Source organism: Fistularia commersonii, chromosome 20, assembly GCF_037954325.1.
Source record: "Fistularia commersonii isolate RoL2024-O1a breed Wild chromosome 20, RoL_Fcom_v1.0, whole genome shotgun sequence".
Classification (NCBI taxonomy): Eukaryota; Metazoa; Chordata; class Actinopteri; order Syngnathiformes; family Fistulariidae; genus Fistularia; species Fistularia commersonii.
In genome coordinates, this window is record NC_141303.1 from 13,545,743 (window position 1) to 13,564,026 (window position 18,284).

At 44.1% G+C, this 18,284-nt stretch overlaps 1 protein-coding gene across 2 annotated transcripts; it reads left to right on the forward strand.

The window, feature by feature from the left end:
• Positions 1 to 17,011, forward strand: garem2 (GRB2 associated regulator of MAPK1 subtype 2). 2 transcript variants are annotated; one of them, XM_086167183.1, is made up of 8 exons: positions 1,414 to 2,525; positions 2,608 to 2,871; positions 6,693 to 6,833; positions 10,251 to 10,381; positions 10,606 to 10,771; positions 11,404 to 12,254; positions 14,248 to 14,417; positions 15,520 to 17,011. In XM_086167183.1, exons 4-8 carry the CDS (start codon positions 10,355 to 10,357, stop codon positions 16,112 to 16,114), a joined length of 1,809 nt encoding a protein of 602 aa, XP_086023309.1. In that variant the 5' UTR covers positions 1,414 to 2,525; positions 2,608 to 2,871; positions 6,693 to 6,833; positions 10,251 to 10,354; the 3' UTR covers positions 16,115 to 17,011. The 2 variants fall into 2 exon arrangements, with proteins under 2 accessions (XP_086023308.1, XP_086023309.1); XM_086167182.1 differs by lacking the exons at positions 1,414 to 2,525; positions 2,608 to 2,871 and adding an exon at positions 1 to 266.
• The last annotated feature ends 1,273 nt before the right edge of the window (positions 17,012 to 18,284 follow it).

Consider the following 18,284-nt stretch of genomic DNA (forward strand, 5'->3'; position numbering starts at 1 on the left):
ACCTCCCTCCCTCCTTCTGTACGCACCAACACCGACTCCTCTCTCAATCCCTCTCCGTTTACGTTCAAACATGGCGAAACGCTCCGCCGTCGGATCGTCAAAGTCATCCTCCGCCACCTCGTCGCCATCTCCGGTACAGTGATGACCCGGGAGGATGGAGAAGTTGTCGGCGAGCCTGTCGGAGATCACTTGGAGCCCGTTAGCGCTGCCGCTGGACGCGGTGGTCAGCAAGTTTCGTCTGCCCACTCTGGTCCGGCTGGCTCAGGGTAAGAACCAACACCCTTTTTATTTTATTTAATAATTAGTATTTTTATTACTATTATTATTAGTTCATACTTTTTGACTAACAGCTCCGCAAAAAAACTTTTTAGACCCCTACCAACGCCAGCTGTTAGCTAACTCTGCGCTGATGTCCCAGGAGTTCGAACAACCGTAGTTATTGTCGCTTTTTAATTTTATTCCTTTTATTTTAAGAAAAGTTGATCAAGAAGGATTTCAAAAAGGGTTCTCTGGGATATTTCAACGGGATTGACGACACCAGATTGAAGAACAAGTGTAACGATTTACTCTAGTAAGCGTCGCATCTGTGTCAGGGCACTGCAGATGTAACCCATTTCCGGTAGACCCTTTCAAAATACGTCGTAAGTGGTACCTGAAATTATAATAATATTCACCTTTTCACGTATAATGACTACTAAAAACTATCATAAAATGGCACCTCATTTTGCACGATATATTTTAGATGTGACGTGGCAGGTTAAGCTAAATAAGTGAGGATGCAAAGGATATTCATTCACAACCACAGGGGATCTGATATAAATAAAATTACACTGCAGGTAGAAAATATAAGTCATGTTTTTCATGATTTGGCTTAACTTTATGAATTTTCATTGTCACTCCCACCTGTTTCTCATTCATCTCGGATGCATTACTCACTGACACATTTACATCGGTTTTACTATTTGTATTGCTTGTTATGGTAGAGTATAAGCTTGTGTTGCTCACATGCAATACAGTCTTTTAGTCTCAATACACCCTATTCATAAATCTCATTTACACTTCAATACCACTAGTATTCTGGGAATCCACTCAAGCACGGTTTATGCCCGTACATCGCTCTTATTGTGAAATCATCCTATTTCCGTTGCGATAGTGATTCATTCATGTCGCTCAGATACGTCGGGCGCTCGAATCCAAGTCGACGCCAGGAGAGTTGACTTACACGCCAGATCCGCCACCGCTTTCTACATCTTCCGTGCATTTGCGCTGCACCGACTCCAAATTCAACTTCTCCATTCCTGGATTTTTTATTGGTTTTACTCTGGGAACGGGCGGTGGGCGCCACGGCCAAAGTTGTTCCAGTCCCGAGCAGCCCGGAAAAGCCACAAAGTGTCTGTTGTGCTGCTAAAGTGCTGCTCAACGCTTTTCATATGTAAATGTAGTAATCTGTCGGCGAATGGGTTGAATACTAACGAGTTCCGTGGCAATGGCGAGGAGCTGTTGGCGGGGATCACTAAGTTTTTCTGGGCGTGCAAAAGCGCGCACCCGATCGCCCCCTGAAAAATTACGCATCTCAGCCCTGCCGGCGCGCACAAGTGCTGAGGTGGATGAAGCGGGTGTTAATGTTTCTCAAGCTCGCCGCAGTCACTCCACAGACAGCCGCTTGTTTGCAAACCCAGTCAACCCAGATGGTGGTTTAGCTATTTACCGCAGATCGTGTGTCCATGCCGTCAGTTCAGCCGCACGCACTGCAAAAATGAAGTCGTTTGAGTGCAAAGTACATGTCAAGTATCGTGGCCAAGCGTCAGCCAGGCCGAAATCGACAGCGAACAGGTTTGGAAAGGAGAAAATCTGTGTTCAACCGTTGCTTTAACACACTTTTCTACATAATCAAAGTGTTCAGATATTTTTTAATAATGAGTGTAGATGCCTTTATTGAGAAGTACAAAGAAGGTCAGCGGGGCTGCATTGCACTTTTGTAGATCTAAAAAAAGCATACAACAGGATGGCGATAGAGCAACTCTGGTATTGTATGAGGAAGTCTGGAGTGGCAGGGAAGTATGTTAGACTGGTGCAGGACATGTATGCTAGCTGTGAGACAGTGGTGAGGTGTGCTGTAGGTGTAACAGGGAAGTTCAAGGTGGAAGTGAGGCTTATTCATGAATCAGCTCTGAGCCCCTTCTTGTTTTCAGGGGTGATGGGCAGGCTGACTGATGAGGTTAGACAGGAATCTCCATGGACCATGATGTTTGAAGATGACATGGTGATCTGTAGTGAGAGCAGGGAACAGGTTGAGGAAAATCCCAAGAGGTGGAGGCATGCTGTGGAATGGAGAGGAATGAAGGTTAGTTGCAGCGAGACAGAATTTTAAGTGTATGAGAGGAACCCAGGTGGAACGGTGAGGCTGCATGGAGTGAAGATCAAGAAGTTGGAGGATTTCAAGTACTTGGGGTCAACAGTCCAGAGCAACAGAGCTAAGAGTTAAAGAAACTGGTCTAAACAAGTTGGAATGGGTGGAGAAAAGGGTAAGTGGTTCGTTCAGGCCTGGAGCAGAACATAAATACCATGCCAACTTAGCCGGGAAGCCCCTGCATTTTATATCCACAGGGAACTGCCATGCCTGCCAGCCCTTGTCTCTGCAGTCTTGGACTAGATGTTGGTACTTCAAGGCGTTCCTTTCATGGGCCTCCTCACAACCTTCCTCCATGGCATAGTGAGCTCAACCAGAATTATCTTCTGGTCCTGCGTTGACCATAGCATGATGTCTGGGCGGAGGGTTGTTTGGACCACCCCCGGGACCTGCAGCCTTCTCCCAAGATCAAAGCTTATCTCCCAGAAGCTTGCAGTTCGAAGGATGCTAGGCCTTTTGTGGTAAGTGGGAGCCTTGCTCCTTCCTTAAAGAAGGCTTCTTGCTTCTCTCCCGCTCTATGGTGTCAGCCAATGAGAGAAGAACTTTATCATGGCGCCATCTATGCCGCCCCGGGGGTTAAAGCTGTTTTAAACCCAGATAGTATATGTGCCAGAGTTTCCTTCTGGCTACAGAGCTCGCCCAGTGGCTCCTCCCCTAGCCCCCATGTGTGCAGATGTAATGCCGAAGGAAGGTTGTCATAGACAGACCCCAACAGGAAAGAGATACGGTAAGGTTCCAGTCGCCACAGGTCTCTCCACATAACCTTGCGCCTGGACAAATCTCATTTTGTCCAAGCCCCATGGGAACCTTGTTCCACTGCCCTGGCTAGCCGTTTCTCCTCCTCCAGCACCTCTGCTTTCAGCATGCCTCATTTGGCCCTTGCAGTTGTGCCTCCCTAGGTTTGAAAATGAGCAGAGCCGAGGCCTTGCCGGTGGACACATGGGTTAGCAACTACCGTGAATTGCGGACAATAAGCTACAATTTTTTTCACACGCTTTGAACACTACTGGTTAAACAAAGGTGCGGCTAATTTATGGATTTTTTTTGGGGGGGGCTAACGAGCTTCCCGCTAAAACGTTTATCCTTATCACATTGGACCGATGAAATGACCTGGAAATTCTGTGGCTGCTCAACTCCGACATCAAAGAAGACAGTTAACAGTTTTAGTCCGCAGGAGGAAGCCCTAGATAGGGATCAGCTTTCCGGTGTGGCTTATATTGAGGAGCGCTCAATAGTCTGGAATTTACGGTATGTCCTGTAACTTTAGAGAGCTCACTTTCTGCTCCACAGCGGTGTTGGCAGCCCACTTATGTCCGGACCTGGTTGTGACACCAGCTTGTTTTACCAGGTTGTCGTTGGAATCCCTCAGGTTTAACACAATTCTGCATTTTGTCGTCTTCTCCTCAACAACAACTCCTCAACAACTGATGACAGGTATAGTTGCAGTTGGCCGGACCGGGTGTAAAGGTTACTGAAGAGAAACTTGGGGGAATGCCCCACCACCTTTGTAAGTGCTTGTTGGTCTTCCTCTCAATGACCTCAATGGCAGTCATGGGAAACTCATTGACAGTGCATAGCCAAAGGAGCCTGGGCAAGAGGCCGTGTTGGTACAGCCAGGCCCTGAACTAGTAAAGATTTTATCAATCGTCTTTGGCCATATACGCCCTATTGGGGTACCCCCTTTCGGAGGTGTAACTCTGAGTTTAAATCCCGCAAGAAAGCCGGTGATCGTGTATCGGATCACTGTAAGGATGTAATAGTGATTAAGTTCTTCTTGAATGAGGTCATGTGGGATTGAACCATAAACATTGGCAAAGTCTAGCCAGACAACTTTTAGGTTGCCTCTCTTCTGCTTTGCTTCTTAATTGGATTAATTGGCTGATCATGGAAGTGTGTTCCAGACAGCCCAAAAAGCCTCGGATGCCACCTTTCTGGATAGATGTAATGATATAGTGGTTTTGCGTAAGATGTGATCCTTCTTGCCAGAACAGAAAAGAAGATTTTACACTCTACGCTAAGGAAAGAGGTTGTCCTGGATTGATGATTGTGGAGGAACTCTCCTCTTCCAGAACAAAACATCCCTCTGCCAATTTCCAGCTAGGTGGAATCGTACCCTTGGCCCAGATCTTCCTTACAATCTTCCACAGCCTCTCAAGAAGTTTTGGGTATTTCTTGTATACCTTTTATGTCAAACCACTTGGGGCTTGGGGCAGTGGATGATTTGTCTTTGTGGACGATCTCCTGAACTTCCTGCCATGTGGGTTCCTTTCGCATTCAAATTAATTGCTGACTTTTCAGGCTTCGAGATGTTGCAGTTGGCTCCTTGATCCTGACTTCTGTTGGAGTCGCTGTGAGCTTCCAAATGGAACTCTTCTACTTTGAGCTAGAGAGCGTGCCAGATTTTTGTTGGCCAAAAAGTTTCTTTGTGAAGCCGTATGGGTCTTTTACAAACTGTGCTTGCCTCTTCTCTTTGTTCTGCTGCTGCTTCCGAAGGTGTTCTGGTCTCCTCATCGTGCACAGTTGTTCCCACAGCTTACTTGTTACGTCTTTAATACCTTCTTTCTCAGTCAGTGAGCTGGTCTTAAACACTTTGTTTAGCGCCTTTATGTCGCTTCTCAGTCAACAAATCTCTCTCTCCTCTCTGTTTGGTTGCTGCTGTGGTTAATTCTGGCCTTTCCTCTCCATAATGCTGAACCGTTCCTTAGCAAGGTTGTACACTATGGTTGTGGTTGCATGTATCTTCTTATGTACTGGGCCTGATAAGGCCCTCGATTGCATCCTGGTTGCTTCCAGGTCAGAGGAGGGTTCATGTGAACTGGGCTCTGGTGCTGGGGCTCCCCAAGTGCGGGGACATCCTCAGCACTGTGAGCTGCTTCCTGGCTGTAGTGAGTTGCTGATGTTCCACACCTGGACCTGTTCTGGTGTTGCTTGGGCCCTCTGGTGCTTTTTCAGACTTTCCCAGAGTGGTGACTCCTCTATGGTCAGTGTTGATTGCTTTAGATTTCTCGTCATGTTTCTCGTCCTGGCCTATACTGGTATGTCCGTCCCATTGAGTCTCTCTTCCTGGGGAGACTCTGGGGGTATTGCTCATTTGGTTCCTTTGTAGTTTGGGTTGATGCCCTCTTGCGAGTGCTGCTCACAGGATTGCTAGTCCTGCGTGCCCCCACCAGTCTTCCCTGAACGTCAGCTGTCTCTCCAGCATCACCAACCTTTCTCGGTTGTCATCTAGTCTATCCTAGACACCACTGGTAACCCAGAAAGAGCTTGGTGCATACATCTGTGGGTGACTTCCTCAGCTACCTTTGCAGGTAGCTGTAGCTTTTGGCCAAAAGAGGAGGGATAGTGAATATATTGGTAGACATGATGGAATTCGAGCTGCCAGGCAAGAGTTCTAGAGGAAGACCAAAGAGAAGTTTGACCAAAGAGAAGATGTAGTGAGAATGCATATGAAGTTAGTTCGTGTGAAAGAGGCGAATACAGAGAATGGAGTTAGATCCAGAAAGTTGATTCATTGGGGCAACTCCTGAGGGAAAAAGTCTAAAGGAAAAGAAGAGTATGGATGGCTTTATCACTGCATACTGTTATTACAAGAAAAGGGTATGTTAGAAGGTAGAAGCTGTCTCAGCAGTTAGGTTTCGCAAAGCTTAAAAAAAGGATTGAGTTGGAAAAAATAGATCCTTCTGGTTCTAGCGCACACATACAATGTAAACATTGTGGTATGTACTATTTATTTATTTATAATATTAGATTAAAACAGTCCATGTACTTTCTCTCACAGGGTCATGTTAGGCCATAGTTAAACTGAACGCTTGAGCAAAACACTGATCCATCCAGAGTGAGCCATGAAAAGGTGGGCATGCGTGTCCGTGCCTGTGTTTGTGTGTGTGTGTCTGTGTGTGATTGAACAAGCGCTGTGCTATCAGTGGAAATCGATGTGGTTGTGCTACATAATGACTAGAGTTCAGAGCAGTGTGTTTGTGTGTGTGGGCTGTGTAATAGTGGGTTGCCAGCCAAATCGCAGGGTTGTGGTGAACGGAGGAGGTTAGGGCTGGTGAACAGTCACCGATGGAGGTAATTATCTGCACTGAGTCTTAAGCGTGAGTGTATATTTGTGAGAAAGCAACAGACCATGATTGACTGACTTACTGTCAGATTGTGATGGACTTTTTTCCCGACCTTAACCAATTGGTTTGACCAATTGGTGACCTGAGGTCAGAAGATGTTTTGTTTGTGGCTAACCTCTTTCTGCCCATTTATGTGTGTGTGTGTGTGTTTGTATCAGGTGAATGTGTAGAAGGATTGTCAGAGGAGGATGTGGTCCTATTACATTCCTGTCGCCAGTGGACCACAGTGACAGCCCACAGCTTGGAGGAGGGACATTACGTCATTGGACCCAAAATTGACATCCCTCTGCAGTACCAAGGTGAGAGTCTCTGCATGCTTGCACACACACACAGAGGACACACACACATGCACACACACACACTCACAGATTCTTTGTGATTTACCATCCCTGCTGCAGGGTTCGGGGACTGAAAAGGTCACTGTCCTCTTCAAAACACATGCATACTGAATGTTATAAACACTTATAGACCCACCTTGCATCTTAACAAGACCTACTGGTGGCAGTCCAGGAAAGTCAGGAAAGGGTCACACACATTCAAGTGTTTTTGAAAGTTATCTTGAGATTCCACCTTATAAAAATATGAACTATTCAGCTTATTTCAGCAGTTATGGATTAAAGTGGATTGGATCCACCATTCCATCATCTTGTAATGATGCAAAATGCAAATGCACACTGATCAAATAATTATCAAGCACTCTAGTTGTTGGACTTAGTTAAATAGAAATATGCTTGCCTTTATTTGACTTGATTTCCCCACAGTGTTTCCGTCTTTCTGGCCTATTGATTAAACTGCCTGCAAATCTCACTGACGACTCGACTGCAAAGCCTGCATAAAATGATAAAATGAGATTTAAATATGAAATAACTTTTATTGTATGGCAGTCGTTTAATAAAACTCTTGCAATGGTAAATCGTGAGACAATATGTCAGTATTTTATCTCGATCAAGGAATTTTCTCAAACTTGGTATAAGTAATACATATCTCTCCCAATTTTTTTTTTTCCCTGCGCTTAGAAATCTGTCTGTAGTTTCAAACACATGCCGGAACCAATTAATGCAGACTTTCGGGAACGTCTCTAACTTGAACATCGGTCAAGGCCCATGTTTTTTGTTTTGTTACATCATTTGCATATGTGAGCATCAGCTAACTGTTTGATGCCAGGAAACTCTTTTCACTTCCTGAGGGGGGTTTCCTTTAAGGACCAGCTCCAGATCTGGGAAAAGACTCATTTAGGAAGGGAGTAAGATTGTTGGATTAATAATCTCTGGCACCTTATTCTCATTCAATCGTATGTTTAATTAAGAGTCGGGTGAAGAAGACGGTGTGGTATATTCAGTACTTTCCGACTTGATGACTTCTCTACATTATCGTCTCTGCCTTAAATTGCAGTCAATAAATGCAAAAGCATTCAGTTTACTGTCAGAGACTTTCCTCTTAAAATCAGATCAAAATATTCAATTGGGGACTTAGATAGTTTTCAATTAATATAAGTGTTTATTTGACAATTACTTATTTGTTGGGACTATATTGATTAGTTACAGCCAAGCAGTTGGAACTCATTAAAAGTTATTCGGGAACTGAAGAAAAAAAAACAAGAAACTGAACCAAACATCAGAACAAAAACACATAGATATTCACCTCTACAATAATTCACAAACCCAACCCTGATATAGTGGATCCCCTCACCCTTTGCCATTGATGTTTCAACTTCCTGCTGAATGAGTCTAGTCAGTATTACCTCACCGGAGCTTTCCCTCACCATCCCCATGTTCTGACTGTCCAGCCAGTCACATTATTCGTCCTGTAACTGGAGCTTAATGCCCCCTTTCCATTGCTTCCCTTACTGATGGAGAGCTGATGTCACCTCACACTACTGCTGCCTCCCAGGCTCCTTCTCTGAAGAATGAGAGAACAGTTGTGTGTGTGTGTGTGTGTGTGTGTGTGTGTGTGTATCAGGTGAATGTGTAGAAGGATTGTCAGAGGAGGATGTGTTCCTACTGAGATTATTATCATTGCAACATTTCACGAGTGAAGCATTTCCCTGTTAATACCGAGTTAGCCATGTGGTCTTAACAGCTTAAGTGTAAATACATGTCATTTGTGATATAATCTGATCACCAATGGCAACATTTTATATTTTCAATAGGCTAAAAATCTATTTCGGTAAGCAAGAAAAAAGACAGCAAAACCAATTTAAATCCATCCCTACTTTTACGATTTTGCATGTCTTTTGATATAGCAGGTGAGTCGTGGCCGAATCAAATGCCAATGATGAGATAATGTCTGTGTGATGACTTCATACAGGAAGTCTAAATAAACTTAGGATGAGAGCAATATAGCTTTTCCCTCGGGGAGGGTCAATAGGATGCTCTCTCCTGTCTTAGTCTTTCCCTCTCCTCTCTTTCTTCTCTCCCTCCCCTGCATAGTAGGGGATGACTGAAAATGTGGAGGGCAGAAAAGCTGAATGATCCCTTGTCATGAATGGCTCTCAAGAAAGCGAGTGGCGCCAGTCATTCTTGTAAATGCGGAGCAAGTTGCCAAATCTTTATGCGTAGAGAGAGAGAGGATGTTTTTTTTTTGTTTTTTTTTTTTACCTCTCAGACCCGCATTCCAGCAACGATGGTGACTTAAAGCGTTGTCGCATTTTTACACAGTGTTGTTTCAATCACAGTAATCCTCTCTTTGTGTCAGCATTTCTTGGACAACACTGGCATTTTGTTTTGGGTGGTGGTAAACCCTGTTGAGTCTGTCGTTTTCTCTCGGCAAGGATGCGGTGGGCGGCGTTTAAAAGTAGTGCCTGCTGATATTGTTGGTGGCTCTTTGGGAAGTGTGTGTTTGGGGGGGGAGGGTTAAGTGAGAGAGAGAGAGAGAGAGAAGGGTGGACTAGGAGGAGATGGCGGAGTTTGGTATTCTGCTCTGCTTCCCAGATGAAAAATTGTCCTCATCTCTTTCCCCCTCACCCACACTTACCAACAAACACACACTCACAGACTCACACACATGTATAAAATGGTGTGTAAGTTTTTGTACAAGGCTTACTGGGGTTCATCACAATACATAACCTGACCTATAAAGAACAATAAACATCATAAATGCATTTTTATTTTTCAATACCTTCTTTTTGACAACATTTTACTTGGAATGTTTATTTTAGACATTAAAATGTGACATGAACAAAAAAATAACGAACTGAAACTCCGTCAGATATCTGTGTGTGGAGTGTATGAGTGTGAAAGATTTACAGACAGAGGAGGGGACATGCAAGGGAAAGAAAGAGTGAAAGGAATAGAGTTGTGTGTGTGTCTCCATGGTGATGGGTCTCTGCTCTGTGTGAGAATGGGGGTCCTTTATTGGTTGCCATGCCAACCCTGTCGACTGTTGATTGGTTGAGAGCTGGTGCCAGGTCATAGGTCACGGAGGTGTCTTTGTATTCTTGTCATCCAAACATTGCATACAGCAGATATAAGTATATGTGTATTTTTGAAAATACTTTTGGACACACAACACACAAGGAAGTAAAAATATTTGTTCTTATGTTTCCCAGGACTTCCTGTACCTTTTGCCTTATTTTTCCTACAGCAACTTGTTGACTCTCCTTCCTCCATCGTTCACCTCCCCCTTCATACCCCCACTCTTGTTTTGTTCAACGCCTAACCTTTTTTTCCCCTTCTTCTTCTTTCCCTCACCTCATACGGCTCCTTTTGCCTCCATAGGAAAGTTCAAGTTGTTGGATGAAGACCGGGACATCAGGGACCCAGTCCAGTATTTCTATAGTGTGGAAGAAGTTGCTGGAATCTTCCCTGACCGGGTGTTTGTCATGGAAACGATCTCCTTCAGCATCAAGGTTTCGTTACGTTAACAGCCTTCTCATGTATCCTCAAAAACAGTCGCCTAATTTTTCGATGACGGAAAATGAAAGAAAAAGCTACATTGTTTTCCTAAAAATGCTTCAGCTTTAACTCTTTTGACAAACCAATACTGAAATTATGAACAGTGGTTTTTGATAGAAGGATACTGGTGTCACACATGATTTTCTCTTCTGTGTGTGTGTGTGTGTACCTGGTACAGGTGGTTTCAGGGGAGTTCAGTGAGGACAGCGAGCCCTATAGCTTCACCCTGCAAGCTGGAGATGAACTGTCGCTCATGGGTAAGGCGGAGCTTCTGTGTGCCACGCCTTCTAAGGAAAAGACGGGACTAAGCGCACTTTTGAGACGCTTGGGAAAGACACCCCGAAGTAAGAATAACCCCCTTTCAAGTCTTTTAATGCTTTGTTGATATTCAGAGTCCTGTTCCGCTTGTGACAGAAAACTGCCTTTGTACACTGACATTTGTATGCAAATGATACCAAATGGTGCAAATACCTGAAAAAACAATGCAACAATGTAAGATTCAAGAAAAAAATATTCATGGTGTTTCTGTTAACTCAGCCTTTTACTTTGGCAGCTATTATTACATTACATTACATTTGGCAGACGCTTTTATCCAAAGCGACTTACAATAGAGGACATAGGGACTGCAAATAACACTTGCAAATACAAGATGCACAGGAAATATACAGAACAGTAAGCTTAGGTTTGTGAGTTTTTTATTTATTTTTATTTTTTATTTTTTACAAAGACATACACAAAGGTACACACACACACACACACACACACTGCATATTATACCTACAGTCTTTCATGTGGGTTTAAATTTGTATCTCTAATTATCTTTAAGGGACTTCTGCACAACTTTAGAGCCATTCATTTGTTATAGCAATATTAATAAATTCCGGTTAACAATGATAAACAGATAATATTTCTTGCTTGAGTTATAATTCTGTTACCCTTAAACGTTTCACTAACTGTGCTGCTTCTGCCCGCACAGGTAAAACTCCCTGCCTGGTCTGTATGAACCATCGTACCAACCAGAGTGTCAGCCTACCTTTTGCGTGCCGTGGATGCTTCTGCACGCGCTCCCCGCTGGAGCAGGGCATGCTGGGAGGGGAGCATACGGTGCGCAGCATCATCGAGAGGGTTCGTCTGCCCGTCAATGTTTCTGTGCCGTCACGGCCGCCGAGAAACCCCTACGACCGACACGCAGTGCGGGAAGGCCACCGCTACAAGCTGCTCAACATCGTCAGCAAGACAGTGGTGCTATGCATGGTTCTGCGTCGACAGGAAGTCTCTCCCTCCCACTTCCTGCTGCTGCGTTGCATGCCCCGGTTTAACGTGGCTGAGGCTTCTGTCCATACAGCGGCGCTAGAGAGCCTACTTCTGCGGCACGCTTTTGACCCCGACGCCTACTCTCGGGCGGTTAGAGAAACTCGGCCAGAGTTGGAGTGTATGACGGAGGAGTGTGTGAGTCCACGGCATTCTCGCGTGTGCGTGTCAGGTCAGGACTCGTTGGCGCCAGCGCTGCAGCGGTTGTCGATGTGCGGGTATGGGGGCGGGGTCTCGGACAATTTATCACATCGCTGCAGTGACTCTGTTGTAGAGCGGCTTGGGGACGGGCCAGGTGAGGATCGGGAGTACGTGACCCCCGAGTGGACTGAGGCTGAAATGAGGGCCGGCGAGGAGATCCCTTACGAGGAACTTTGGACCAACCAGAATGCAGAGGGCTTGGGAAAGGAGTCAAACCTGATCTCTTTCCATTCTTCTTCCTCTCTGGATGGTTCTCTCGGTACCATGGTGACAAGGGTGGCTACCCCGCCGCCCGTCCCCCCAAAGTCAGACGCCGTGAGTCTCTCCTCTACTTCTGTAGTCTTCCTCATCCCGCAGTCTGTCATTCATCTAATCTGCTCAAGGCAGCATCCGGTGGTTTAGAGTGAGGATGCCCTACATTCATTATTCATACATTACGGCTTTTAAACCTCACTGACTACACGCATACACACGCCAACTTCCTGGAAAGGCTGCCTGCCATTCACTCCAAGCACATGAATACCCACACTCACATGTGTGCTTTGCACTGATATTTATTCTGAGGTTATACACTGTATAAAATAGTGCCAATAGTACAAAAAAGTACCCCGTTAGATATTCAGCCTGTGTATCCGCGAAGAGTTTCTTGTCAGTCAGCCATGATAGGCAGCTTCCTGTCTCCTGTAATGAAGGTTTAGGATAAGTAAGCTTTGCTCTTTCCTCTGCCTCGCTAGCTGTACTGTGTTTCGCAGTTCACTATCGAATATTTACCAAGGTGGAATCGGATTTTCTTCCAGTTGATTCATCCCGTTTTTTGTTGTTTTTTTTCGGTCAGTGGATTTTGTGTTTGAAAAAACTGAAAAAAACAAGTCCTCTATTTTTGTTTTGATTCCGTGCTTGAGGAAGACACATGGAAATATTACTCAATTGACAGAACACGTGTTAAAATATTAACAAGTTAAATTAAAACAAAACAGTAGTTTACTCTGACCAGTCCGTTTTGAGGACATGTGCAATTGGTCAACTGAAACATGTAGTTATTTCACAGACACCCAAGACCTCAGTTTGCCCTGTTTTCTGACAATAAGGTATTTATGAATAAGATTTTATGGGAGTGGGAAGTCCTCATCAATGTTTTTTTTTTTCTGAAATAATTGTTTGTGATTTTTCAAAGACAAGACGGACACTAGAACAGCACACAAGTCATGCCAATGGCCCACCTTCCCTATACAGTATATTTTTAACCTGCAATAGAAACCATAGCGCAAAAAGGCTGGGCATTTTGATAATGTCATACCAAATTTTCTGGTCAAAATATTGATCATAATTATCATGATTTTTATGATGATTATATTGCTCTCTATCCATTTGGCTAAACAGATAATAAATAGATGATATATCTTTCCATCCTTGATTCAAAAAAAAAAATTCAAAATAATTTTATGTATGTTCTTATTAAAGCCCATGTGATATTTTCTCAGGCATCGCCTGTGGTTTAGTGTAAATTTGCTGTCAAACTGATCTGACATCCCCAGTTAAGTCTGATGCTCATCTCCTTGCACAAAGCAGCACTCTCCATCTGCGCTAACCAGCCTGATCGCCCTGTGACCGGAAGTTTAAAATGCATTACTTCTTACGAGGCACAAACATTGATAATATTAATTACGTGCAAATATCAAAACCCTGGAGTCATAAGACTTGGCAATGAGGCCATATGCTGCATCACAATGGTGTTGTGTGTGTAACTGCGTAGGCTTTGTACGGACAATTTGTCAAGTCTTTGTTTCCATTCTTCCTGTAATTACGCTGACTAAATCCAAAATTTAAACATTTCTGCACATAACGACATGTCCGAGGTCCAAAACACCACTTTGATGACTAATGTTTGGATTTAAAGTCATCTAAAGTTTCCCTGTTACACTGAAAGCAGTGTATTTAATCAGTTTGTCACACATTTGGTATTAGCACCCTGTCAAGCCAGTGTTCTCATTATTATGCACAATGCATCATGGGGTGAGGTTGCCATAACCACATTTGTTTTCTTCAATTAACTTTCTTTTAGAGTGACAGCGGCTCATGCTTGTATCAGGGAGGGTGCGAGTTGCAGTCCACAGGGCAGCTGGATTATATCCTGCCATACAGATACACACTAGTCCTCATTCCCTGGTATTGAGCCTACCCACAATGTGAAGTGTGTTTGTATGTGTCTCTGTGACGGGGTTGGCTTTTTAATGTTTGAATTGTTCGGGTCAGTCCCATAAAAACTCACAAATTTTAAGAGTTACATCCTTTATATGTGTGTGTCTAGGTGAGAGAGGAGTGTCGCTACTTAATAGCTCCTCCTGTACCCCCACGCTGCTCTAAAGGAGGCTCCATCTCCAGTCCAGCACCCAGCCCCCCCGTCCCTCCCCGATACCCCAAGACCTCCATCTCCCCAAGACCCAACCTCTCCTTCTACTCCTCAGGACTGCAGGACAGGTACCGCAACTTTTTTATCTGAAACACACTCCTCACTGGAAGCCAAACATACACTCTTTTCCTCAGGGAGACACAAGAAAGAGAGCCCTTCAAACATGTGGGAACATTTCCCATCTAAAACCTGCAAGTTCACTCCATAGAGGATAAGATATTTCTGTTTGACATCCAAAAGTCAGCTGAAGCACATGAAAAACCTCCACATACTGACTTGGGTGCAACATCCCAGCATGATTCGTCTTTCAGCGTCCTCCAGTGGAAGGTCAGATGGATGATTCATGTCCAAATAAAAAAATTATAGCCCGATGATACCAGTGCCGGATGTTACCAAGTAACAGCAGAGTAATTAGACATATAGTGGAGGGGACAAAATACCTTATAGCAGGGGAAATTTCTCAGCATTTGCTGGCCAAGTAACAACAACACTGGTGTAAGTAATTGCACTGGATCTTTTTATAGGAAAGTGACATTTTTGTGAAGTGTGGTTTGTTTTCAACTAAGAAAACTAATTTCACCCCTCTTGATAAACAGTACGGTACTAACATAGCTTTTATATGTTCAGAATGTTGGCTCAAAAAAAAACAGAAATACTCCGACCGCTCTTTTTTAAACAGCCTTAACAGTAAGACAGCTTATACTAGCATGCTAACTGGCTTCTGGCTTCCATGGCTGCTAAGTGAGCTGCTTTCAAGACTGCAGGAGTGAGAACAACTTCAAACCGGAGGCGTTCGCACTCAACGGGGGCGACAAAACATGGATGAGATGCAAGCTGACACAGTTTGCAGAAAGGCAAACTCATCTTCTCGCTACGAGAAATGAGTTGATACCCAGATGTTGGCTAATTTAAAATTATTATAATGCCCGCATGTACCATTGCTGACACAATGGTAAAGAAACATCCTGAGTATGTATCTCCAGTCATAAATCAACACTGAGGACTAGACAATTATATAAACAGAATAAAATCTGCTTCGAGAAAGCAACAAAGGTGTGTTTTTACAATTGCACCTAAAGCTCTGATTACCTAGAATATGACAAGCGAGGTGTATTTCTGTTTGACCCGGACTACCGCACACGGTTTTGACTTTTCTTTTCTCTGCCGCAGCTGCTCACCGTCTCCCGATGCTTCGCTTTACTGTTACCCCTGCTCCTGGGCCGACTGCCCCGCCCCAAACTCCGCCTGCCCGGAGCCAGTCATTTCCCTGTCAACAGAAACCGCAGCCAATCCTCAACCTGCGCAGGCCACCTGGGCAGAACCCTGGATGGATTCCCTCACCTCTGGGCCTCGACTGAGGCCGCCCCCGCAAAGTCGCTTTGCCCCCTTCGGGGCTCTGAACCCTTTCAACCGCCAGTCGCCTTGCCCCTCGCCAGAGCCCCCCTCCAATCCCACGACAGAGTCCTCCAGGGGTGCCGAAGGGGGTGGGACATCCGCGGGGCAGACTGAAGGCCTTGCCGGACCCACAGATCCAACCTGGCGTCCTCCCGCCGACCTTTCCGCCCTGTCCTTAGAGGAAGTCTCGGCCTGTCTGCGGTTCATTGGCCTATCGGAGGCGGCCGTGTCCATTTTTCAGAGGGAGCGGATCGATGGGAGCCTCCTGGTGCAGTTAACTGAGGACATCCTGTCACATGACTTCCACCTTAGCCGGCTTCACGTCACCAAGATCACACAGTTTATACAAGGATGGAGGCCCAAAATCTAAGACACACCCACACACACATAAACACACACACACACACACACACACACACACACACACTCATGACTATCCTCATGTTGTGCCTGGTCGATACTGAGGCGCCTTGAATGTGCCTTTCACTGTGACCCGGCTGAGAGAAACCACACCAACCTGTGGTCAAATAGCGGAACTGACTCTTCACAGAGGTTGTGATGGAGGCTTGGCTCGTCTGCGTCCAAGACGGGGACTAGTTTACTAACCAAGGACGACAGCAAAGGACGTGAAGGCGTCCTGTTTTACATTATATTTTACATAAATCACACACAGACTATATATAAAATTTCCAGACTACAGCTTTAGACAGATGGTTCAACATACTTGATGCGTCAATGGTACAATCCTTGCAAAAAATAAATTGTGTTCTCCTAGTTTTCAAATCTTTCATTTTTATCACTGATGGAGACCTAAAGGTAGGTTTGCAATACAAAGTACAAACATAGATTATAACACAATATGTCCCAACACATCTTTTCATTTTTCCCCTTGAGCTATTATTTTTTTGTGTCTTGTAATCGGCATATGCAACATGTAAAGATATGAGGGAGGCGACAGGAAAAGTACAATGCAGAAATGACTGAATCACTAAATCTTCACTATGTTTTTATTCTGATGGCATGGGGTTAACATTTTTCTCAGTGTTCCTTTCTTGAACTGTGCTGTTAGAGAATTTCAAAAACCCTGAAAAACAATTCTTATAATGGACCTCAGAGAACATGTGGAAAATTTACATTAAGTCATGTTTACCTACATTTTCATACAGAAAGTGTTGTTTCCTTTCTTCACTAGGGGCCACGTGGCAGCACAGTGCTGCTTCAAATTACCCGGCACATTAAAAGACGAACGGGCTCGTACTGCTGATTCTAAAGTGTTCCAGTCTCAATTATTTTACATTTTATATTAAAAACACATTTGTCTGTGCATGACAACGACATTGCTCATTTGCAGAGATGCAACAATTAAAAAAAAAAAAAAATTCTACCCAAGCATGAGCAACTTTGCACAACGATTATTGCATTACAATTAAAAAAAAAAAAAAAAAAAATGCAAATTCCACAGTGAATTCTCTTGAATTTCATACACAGTGACAATTCCAAATCGGGCTGCATCGTGATTACACTGCAAAAGGGCTCTGCAATGAGATTCTGAATCGTGTTGATACTAGGCAACAACCTGCTTGTCAGAAGGAAAAAAAAGAATGTTTCTGATTGAATCCAGACATCAGCGACCAGCTCATGGAAATTTTCCTCCCATTGTCCGAATTAAATGAAAGCTACTTTTATGTGTTGTATATTTATATCCCATTGCAGTAATGGTACAAACTACCTACATAGTAATAACAGAAAGGACTAATTACGATGATGTTCCAAATTTGGGAAACTCCACAAAATTTTCCCATGCAAGCAGCTCCTGAACAAGAACTTAAATTGTTTTATGATACTGTTATTTTCTTTTTGACTAGCAGGTCAAGCAGATACTGAAGATAATGTTTTAAACTCAAGATCAAGTCAGCTTCCTAGAAATCCTCTGACATCTCAGCTGCCTGCTATATACACGTAAAATACTGACGTGCCGGGCCGCTGCAGAAAATAAGGAAATGATGAAGACCTAAGAGAACACAAAATAAATAGAAAGTTAATGACCCCTGGAAATCCTGTTATCCCAGTTTGCTTTCCCTGGAGGTTGGCTGGAGCTCGAGCCCTGATAACAAGCAGGCTCAGCATTGGGAGGTTTGCAGCAGATAAGGCCGGATACAGTACCATCATTACAGCTTTCATAGAAAATTTAAGTAAAATGCTTCTGTTGGTATTCGCAGTTATCAGTCATGGCGCCTTCATTGAATACTTGGGGACATTTATGTTTCCTGTAACTATGATTACATAGTAGGAGGATAAAAGGAGGCGACTAATGTTTTGTGGTGTCTCTTGCTCAATATCTTTTATGTGGATTTTAGATGTTCTCCATGTTACTCCTCGATTGGCATCATCCTCACGCCTCCCCAAAACAAGCAGTAGGTTCACAGAAGACTAAATTGTAGGTGTGAATGAGTGAATTTCGGATGTCTGTCGGTGTGCCACCGTGATTGACAGGTGACTGGTTCAGGGTTAACCCTGCCTCAGGCATGATATTGGTTTGA